The sequence below is a fragment of the Mesitornis unicolor genome, unplaced genomic scaffold, assembly GCF_000695765.1.
Source record: "Mesitornis unicolor isolate BGI_N332 unplaced genomic scaffold, ASM69576v1 scaffold7, whole genome shotgun sequence".
In the NCBI taxonomy this organism is placed as follows: Eukaryota; Metazoa; Chordata; class Aves; order Mesitornithiformes; family Mesitornithidae; genus Mesitornis; species Mesitornis unicolor.
The window spans coordinates 62,846-72,319 of NW_010195464.1; the positions used below are offsets into that span (position 1 = coordinate 62,846).

A 9,474-nucleotide genomic window follows, 5' to 3' on the forward strand; every position below is an offset into this window, starting at 1 on the left:
ATGATAGAGCATTAGTGGAATCTGAAAAAAGATGGTTAGAAGTCAAGTGAACTAAGCTTATTTAAACCTAAACAGAAGACAGTAGAGATAACTAGCTCTGTTACAAGGCGGCTGTAAATACATAGCAAGTCATGGCACAATGTGTAGTAACCACATAAACTACTACAATTAAACCGATACTCTATATAGGGAAAGTTTCAAGACAAAGAATTTATTCTTTTAAACCTAAGGAAGAAAAAAGAAGAAAAATCTTAATTTCTCTTACCTCTGGAGTAAACCTCTTGAATTCAGACATCCAATTTGGAAGAGTAGACAAAGGACCACATACTAAGAATGGACCAGGGACCCCTCGTTCCACCATCAGTGCTATTGTTGCAATACATTGGATTGTCTTCCCTAGTCCCATTTCATCAGCTAAAATGCCATTGATACCATTTTCCCAAAGCATCTGCATACACAGAAAAAAGAAATGTAAATGCAAAATAGTCAACACACCATAAGAACAATAGACATCTTTAGGAATGTAACACCTGTAGAAACTCTCTACTAGGCACACTTTAGATTACAGACAAGTAAGATTTCTCTATGAAAGTAAACACAAGCTGCTTGTAAACCCCAGACATTAATACATAGAGTATATGTGCTACTTAAGTGCCTGACTAGAAAGCAAAAACCAGACCAGTACCAAAGGAAATTACAAATTAGTGTTATATTGAAAAGCACTTCAACTCCAAGTACAGCTCATACTACCCAAATTTTTACTCATCCCAGTCCCCAAAAATCCTCTTAGCTCCCCCTTCCAAAAGGCCAACTGCTGATGTTTCAGTTTTCTCTGGTAAAGTAACTTCTATAGTTACAGCTGCTTCACCCTAGTGAAGAGGTGCAATTCCTGACCAACAGTTAGCTGCTCCAGCGAAAGTTCTTTGTGCAGACACTGCCTATTCTGACAAGCACCAGTGCAACCTCTCACAAAAGAACAGAATGACAAAGAGGTGTTCTTTGCCTACTCCATCCAGTATTCAAAACGATTCATAAAGATTATTATAACAGAGGGCCCAAGGAAGCTGGTTTTTGCCCTCCCAGAACAGGTCTGTCTTCTCTACACACCTCCCAGTGACAGAACAGAGTGAGTGAATTTAGTACCACTCACTTGTAAGATCAGCCTAAGCCTGTTAAAACAAGATATATATGCTAGTGGAGAAGAAAAAAAAAACAAAAAAAACCCTAAGGGAAACGTGAGATCAGTAGGAGAATGAAAATTAGCTCTGTTTGGCTGTGATAATTAAAAAGCAAAGTTGTACTAATTTGGCTTCAAGCAAAAGAAGGGAAGTTAAGTATGTATGTGGGCAATTCTTATGGCAAGTTTCTTCAGTTTTTGATTTCAAAGGCAAAAGACAAAACGCTTTTAAAACACTGTGTTGACACTAGTTAAATTCCAAGATGCAGAGAATGGAAAATTCATCTGTGTTAGGCCTGCAAGATCAAGATAGTGGGTATTTAAACACCCATGAGCTAGATATTCAAGCTTTTGAAAGAGAAAAATAGTAAGATTGTCCCTTAGCAGTATGCAAAGGCCTTCTGCTTTTATAAAGTATTTGTAAGGAGAGGCTGAAAAGACAGTTGAGTTGAAAAAGAAAGCAGATGGAAAAGGGGAAGATGAGGAAGACCAACCAGAAAGTATAAAAGAGTGTTTATAAATGTGAATATCCTCCCCACACTAAAACATTGTATCTGCTGCTTGACTACTTTTTCATAACACCAGATTCTTATATCATAAGAAATCAAAGAACTGCCTTCTCTTCTTCACCCTCCCTGTACAAACTATGATCACAGACTTCCAGTGTCTCTCCTTCTCCGTTTCTGTTTCCAATCTGCAACAGATTCAATTTCATCACCAATTGCTCCATACCCGTAGCCACTCCATGCCTTCCACTTGGTACCACCTCATTACACCTCCAGTAAAAATCTTTGGCTGCTGAAAAGGCACTGGTTGTCCATTAAATTTCCGTACTGGATCAAGGAACTGCTTGGCGCTGTGTCGTACAGCTTGACACAATCTATCCTTAATGACACTATTTGAGTCACCATTTTTCTGCAGGTCTTCTGGACACAGGTTGTCAGAAGAGCTTTCATCCTACAGAGGGAAGTTGAAGGAACATATGACAAGTTGAATGAACATATGACAAGTTGAACGCACATCAAAGCAGAGTTAAGACGTACTTTTACCCAATTTACACCAGTTTTAATGTGCAGTGAAGTAAACCAGCCACTGACGCAAAGACTTATTCTGAGTAACTCAAGAGTAGAACTTATTTTTAGGATTAATATTACTACATACATAGATGTCAACATGCAAAATTCCAGTGACTTATATGCGTTCTTTACTCCTTCAGAATTGAAGGGCAATGATAGCTACTGAAGCAATTTGGCCTATAATTTTCTACCCATAAAAGCAAGCACACTTAAAACCTTCCTCACAGCAGCTGGCTTTTACCACCACTATTTCCCTTCTGCAAGCAGAATCTAGAGAATGTTGGAAAGAAATTCCTCCTGTGCATGTAGCTTTTTCACTACACCAGAAGCAGAAGAGACCACACCTCCTATGTCTACGTTTGAATGCTTAAAAATTACTGCCTTAAGGTCCCATATACCAGAACAAATATTTCTTAGTAAATTCCTATTTACTTTGTCTTTTAAACTACAAGCAATCTATAAAGTATAAATACATTCAAATTCAATGTTTAAAAAAAAATTAGAAGTTTTCACCTTTCTGAAATGGTGAAATGGCTTTCTGAAAACTGTTTAAGTGCATTCACTTGCACCATTTTTTTAAGCTTCTAATTCAGGACATCAATATCCAGCAGAAACATGCTTATTTACAGGAAAGCTAAAGGATATGCCATAAAGTATAAAAAGCTCTCTTCTCCCTTTGGGCAAAACATACTTAAACTGCAGTAACATGTACCAACATACCTGATTTTCCACTTTACTTTTTTTTGCCACTGATAGTATTTCCTGGAAACAAAGAAAAAAACTATGCTTATATGTTTTACAACCTTAAAGGCTACCACAGTTTGCATTTCATAGGATCTTTTAACTGAAGAATCTGGACATACTTTAAAAAGCTTTCTGTATAACATCATTAACATGCTAGTGACTCTAAACAAGGCCACACACCAGAGACCACATTCCAAGTACAAAGGGTAACTGAAAATTCAACTGACAGCGTAGCATCTTCACAGTTTGCCTCCCCAAACTTTTAAAAAAATTGTTTAAAACAAACAAACAAAAAACCCCCCTGAACATTTGAATTCTACAGGTCTGACTACATTGCTTGCTACATTGTTGAAGAAAGTCATACATTACAGACAAACTACTGTTGGTTGATAATCTCTGATGGCAATGTACGAGACTGTATTGCTCTAAAATACAAACGTCACACAGTGATTGCCTCACAAGTAAAAAATCTGTGCTACAAGAATCCAGACAAGCCTATTTATAGTTAAGGCCTACCTCTTTGGACATAATTTCTGATATGTTGTATGTCCCATCTTCTCTCCCTCTCTTCTTTCTTGCAGCTGTAAGATAACATTTGAATTTATGCAACACAAAGAAACCAAAAACACCAGTACTGACAAAAGGCAAAGCCTAATACATTACCTAATTTCTCCTCTTTACTATCAACTGGATTTTGACCCTAGGAAATAAACATAAGAAGAATTTTTCAGCACTTTAAAGAGTCTTATTATGGCTACAATAAATACAGTATACTAGATAAATCCTGCAAGTCAAATACTGGCTAGTCTTAGTTCACCTACCTTGATCAAAACTGACATTGTAATTTGTCAGACTTTTATTCAGAAAGTTGCATAAAACAGCTAGTCAATCTTACCTTGGCAGATTTTAACATCATCTCTCTCTTTTTTTCTAACTTTTCTTTCCTCCTCTGTTCCTAAAAAAAGGAAAACCCAAACAAACATAAACCCACACATTTTTTTAATCTTTCAATAACAACCAGAAAAGAACTATCCATTATAGAAGTGATAACAGGCATAGATTGCATTGGCAATGTAGAGTTCTCTGTACTCTACAGACTGGTTTTGCAATCTCACTAAAAGCCTCTATTCTGAAAGTTTAAAATGCCAAAGCAAAACCAGGACAAGAAAGTGTAACTGCTCTGAATTGCTTGTCAATGAATACTTTAAACACTTTAATACACTAATTTAGGAAGACTCCACAAAAATATTCCTAACTGCAAACACCTTAGCATCACATCTATTGCACTAAGTTTTCCATATATGCAGCTTCCCTTCAACTTCTACATATTGCCACTTATGTTCATCGTGGAACAGAAAGTAATGTAAACAGCCTACAACGCCTCTAAGGAAGAAGTGCTTTCATGTTTTGAAGAACTTAATATTTTCATTCAATCAACTATTTCTACTTGCTGAAAGCAAAAGGACTCTGGAAAAAAAGAGGTAAGAGACATTGGTATTTATCAGATGGAGCAAGACTTAGTACTGGTTCTATCAACGCAGTAATCGTGAATTAGTTGACAGTTAAACTAGAAAAATATTTTAGAAACAAGGTTCCTGCAGTCTGTCAGTGTCACTTTTCTAAGAACATCGTTCTCCCGAATCTTTTCCTAAGATTCTCCCTCTCTCTCAAGTGTAAACTTTTACAAGCTTGTCTATAAAGGTATTGTTAAGAAAGTCAAGGTAAAGCAAGATAGGAAGTCAGCAGCCCATGGATTAAAAAAACCCCACATCAAATAATTTTATGGAAGCTCTTGTTTGGGAACAGCATGGCCTCAAATCACTGTGATTTATGAATTTGAGAGAGGCCTACAGTAGCAACCTGAAGACAAGCCTCATCCTCAGTCTTCAGTAATTAACACAAATAGGCTGCACAACTTCATGCTTGTCAATTCTTCACTACTTCTATCCTCCCTCTAGGTTTTCTAGCTCCCTTAAACTTTATTTCTTATTTCAAGTTTTCTCTTCCTAGCACTCAGGCCAACAGAATAATTGTAAAGACATCAGTACCATCTTTACACTGTGATTTTAAATTATAATTCATATTCTTTCCAGCCTGATTTTATCTATTAATTTGTACAACAAATTCTGAATATTATGTAAAGCACTACTTCATTCCTGGACAGTAGTTCCAGTAAATTTTCATGTTATTATTGCAATCTTAACAGCATTTTTACTTCAGTTCAAATAGTCAGATGGCAAAAAACCCCCAAATAGACGGCAGCCCATCTCAAGAACCTCCACTGCAGACAAGAACACACCTACCTCTAGTTGCTGCTGCTCCATTTTGGTTAGCAAGAATTTGGAATAGATGTTGCTTTTTTCAAGCAAATGTTGAAGCCTCCTATAGCGCATTTCGCTTGACTCCCTGTCCCAAGAAGTGCGAGCCTGACAAACACAAAGAGATATCAATTATTTATAAATGCTTCAGAGTTAATGCTTTTAATATACTGAAGGGTTCTTCTACAGCGTAATTACAATTGTCTCACACACGCAAAACCTTTCTCTGCCAGTTATTAGACGTTCTATGATTTGCAAGTATATGGACTCACACGTACTCAAAGTGCTGTAAGATGAAAGTAACCAAGTGAGTGTTGCATTCATTTGCTTGAAAGAGTCCAGCGCAGAGCCACAGAGATGATGGAGGGAGTGGAGCATCTCCCTTATGAGAAGCAGCTGAGGGAGCTGGGTCTCTTTAGCTTGGAGAAGAGGAGACTGAGGGGTGACCTCACTAATGTTTATAAATTTGTAAAGGTCGAGTGTCAGGAGGAAGGAGCCAGGCTCTTCTCAGCGACAGCCAATGACAGGAATGGGTGCAAGCTGGAGCACAGGAGGTCCTGTGTGACCTAGCCTAGGTGATCCTGCTCTGGCAGGGGGTTGGACTGGATGATCTTTCGAGGTCCCTTCCAACTCCTAATATTCTGTGATTCACTTGCATATGTAAACAGAGCTCTGCAACACACATGCTTCCAGTGCAGCAGCACAAGGGATTCAAGGGCTTAAAGGTGCCTCAACTCCAAATTATAGATTTTGAGCAAAATTAAATTAAAGTTTATTTGTACCCTGCAAAATTTGGGAAAGGAAAAAAAAAAGCCTCTACCTGGCAAAATTCAGCAAAAAGTTTGCCAGGTATTAGCCGGGACTCCTCCATGTGCTATTTGCACAAAGGTAGAGGTTTTCACTATGAACAAGATAGCTACAAAACCATCAGGCCTTATTTACAGAGGTCAAGTCAACTCCCAGTGTGAGAACAGTAACTTCTGCTTGCTTTGCTTACAAAAAAACACACATGCTTTTAAAAGCAACTTCTGTTGAATTAGTGAAGGATGCGCATTTAGAAGCTTGCAAATTACTCTTTAAAACTCAAGTCCCTCCGAAAGTAAAAATGCATTCATCTCTCTGCATTCATTCAACATTGCCTGTTAGATTGAGATATCAAACAAGTGAAAAGCTACAAATTAGCATCTCTAAGAGAAACCCCTGAAAGGCAAGATGCAGAGCTTTACAAGATGCTTATCTATGCCACTGCCTTCAGAAGAAACACTGGGGGAAGTGCTCACTAAGACAGAAAGGCAAGGGAATCTTCAGAAACTAAACAGACTAACAAGCAGGGAAAAAGGATGTTAGCTGAACATGTGACAATATGTGACACAGAAAGGGGCAAGCATGTTTGTCTTCCCTAGAAATCACACCTTATTTTCCACAAAGGGTACTCCATGTCGTTCTTATCAGGTAGCTGTCACCATATACTTCTATGAAATGAAGACTTATGTGAACAAGTTCTTTGAGGGAAGAGATTGCCTTCTCCTGATTTTTCCATAAAGTTTTTATTTGCTTCTGCTCTCCCCAATCCAGTTTTTTTTCCTTCAAATGAAAAGTAACTGAGCTCAGAAAGATCAGCCCTTAATGGCAACACCGAGAATATAATTAAAGCTAAACTACTTCATTCAGCAAATGGCTATTGCTGACTATTGGAGTGAACACAGCATCACTCCGTTAATTGGTCAGTCTGAAGGACTGTTCTTGACCATCTCTGAAAATTTCAAGGGGAGGAAAAAAAAAGAGAACACTCAAAGATGATTAACAGAACTGAACTCTTAAGATAAACTTCTCCACTTTGTCCTTTGACTCAATCGTCAAGCCTCAACAAAGTGGGGTTTTTTCCCCCTTTTTGACTGAAAATTTGCCCCTCTTCTATCACTCTTCATTCTTATATATTTGCATAGTGGTATTCTGCCATCAGCAAACAGAAAGAACAAGTGACTCTGGTTGAACTGCTATACAAATCCCCTGGCAGGGGGTTTGCCGAAGCGACAAGCACAAAAACCCCAGAAGCTTCAAGAACATCAACTGCCCCCAGGATGCCAGTGAGCCTGGGTTTAATGACACAAGCAATTTCCCTTGGTCTGACTGGCCCTTGAATGCTTAGAGAAAGCGTGACAGAAGCACACAAGACACCAGAGTGATCCCTTGCCGGAGGTAAGCTCAGAAATAGAGCACACAAAAAAAAACCCCTAGCCCTATCACATCACATATAGCATTGTTAGAGAAGTAGCTGGTTGTGGAAAAAAACACTTTAAGTCCTTTTCTCAATACTTCCTGTGCAATGAGATAATTCATCTACAGGGGTTTCCTCGTTTCCCTCCAAAAGCACTGCCTCCAAATGCTTAGTTAAGTCTGAGCAGGGAATACTTGAAGAGAAGTTCAGACAGACTCTATCATGACTTACTGTTTGTAAGAAAAAAGATGACACTTCTGGGAGAATAAAGCATTATTTTCTAACTATAGTTATCACAAAGTGCTGCAGCCTAAAAACATACCTTTCTAAATCACAACTTTTCTTAATGAAAAGAGAAAAGGTAACTAAAATTAGTTCCAAGCCTTAGAAATTGTATTTTTCATGTCCTTAGAATAATGCTTCAGTTTCTAAGACATCAGTCCCCTGTGGGCTGAACACAAAGCTTTGTAACTAACAGAGAGAGGAAAATGAAAGCACTCTGAAAGACAGGAAAAAAAGCCAAACACTGATTTCTCAAATATTTTGGGCAATAGCATTAGTTCTTTAGAATACAATTCCCCAAAAAGCATCTACGAGACAATTCTTTCAAGCTTATATCTCCTTATGCCTGAAATAAAATACCTCACGTAGTGTTCTGATATCTTGATAATTTGTATTTGCACAGGTCTAGAAGCATCACATTTTCATGTACTCTCTCCAAAGCAGATTGGTTAATATCAACCAATGCTTAATATTGTCTGAAAACATTCACGACAAGAAATGAAATGTGGTAATGATTGAGTCATTTGGGCTAGGAATAAATAATTTCCTTGAAGTAGTCCAAGTTTCCTGCAACATAAGCAAACAGAAGTGCACAAACCAAACATCAACTCTCAGGATGACTACAGGTACATTTCTCCTGGCACCAACAACAGCTCAAGCAGCTTAGGGGTGCCTGCACAAAAGTGTGCAAGGAAGAGCAGGAGAGCAGACCAAGAAAGAGAATGGCATAAAACAAATCCTTTATCGCTAAGCTTATTAAGCTAGGCTACTTCCTTGATGCAGATCAGTTGCAGCCTTCAAACATCGCTGCAAAGAGAATGAGCTGCAAGTGACAGCGGCTGCCAAAACTGTACCTGCTACCAAAAGAAATGCATAACCGGGCTTATCTCTGGAAAGGATAAATAGTATTGATAGAAGAGTTCTGCAGAGCTCAAATAAGGTTGTTTGGTTGGTGGGTTTTTTAGTAAAATAAGGAGAAAAAACAAGCGTAATGTAAACATACATAAAACGCAAACAAAAACATCTTGCCTTTAATATTTCAGATAGAAATTCAGAAGAATGTGAACTTACTACCCTTTCTGAAACCAGCTTACTTTAAATGCATGATATCGTAGATTTCTAGCCTCGGAACGACAAAAGTAAAGAGGTATAATCTTCTCATTGCAAACTTAAATGTGTATAAAATGCAGTTGGTTTCTCGCTGACTGCAAGAGTCCACCGTTAGCCTTCAAAATAATAGCAAAGCAAGCAAGCCTTCTATGGATGATCAAAGGCGCTTGTAAATCACAGCCATCGCCCCGGAACTTTACAGCCTCTCACGTTTGTTTGTTATGAAATCAAAGGAGCTGCACGCCACCCGGCCCGCAAGCCACCGCCGAGCGGACGAGCGGCACGGCGCTCACATCCACGCAAACTCAACCGCTCCGGGGGGTGCCGGCTCCGCGGGGCAGCCTCAGCTCACCGCCCATCAAGCCGCCTGCCGTCCCTGCTCGAGCCCCGCCGCCTCCAGCTGCTCCTCCTCCTTCAGCATGGCCGGCGTGATCACCGCCGCCTCCGCCTGCTCCCCCATCTCCGCTCCCAGCGGTTCTGCAACGAGCGCACGGTTAACCACGGAGGCCCAACAACCGCCGCCTCGCAACCGCCGCCGCCTCGCGCCCC

The 9,474-nt window shown here is 39.3% G+C and overlaps 1 protein-coding gene across 1 annotated transcript in view; it reads right to left on the bottom strand.

Moving 5' to 3' along the window:
* Nucleotides 1–9,385, bottom strand: part of LOC104543479 (lymphoid-specific helicase-like) — a 24,290-nt gene extending 14,905 nt beyond the window's left edge. Inside the window, 10 exon segments of the mRNA XM_010188103.1 lie at nucleotides 1–21; nucleotides 266–448; nucleotides 1,910–2,134; nucleotides 2,974–3,015; nucleotides 3,514–3,578; nucleotides 3,661–3,697; nucleotides 3,893–3,952; nucleotides 5,301–5,423; nucleotides 6,978–6,993; nucleotides 9,297–9,385. The exon segment at nucleotides 1–21 is cut by the window's left edge and continues 24 nt beyond it. Coding sequence (XP_010186405.1) covers nucleotides 1–21; nucleotides 266–448; nucleotides 1,910–2,134; nucleotides 2,974–3,015; nucleotides 3,514–3,578; nucleotides 3,661–3,697; nucleotides 3,893–3,952; nucleotides 5,301–5,423; nucleotides 6,978–6,993; nucleotides 9,297–9,385 — 861 coding nt within the window.
* Between the last annotated feature and the right edge of the window lie 89 nt (nucleotides 9,386–9,474).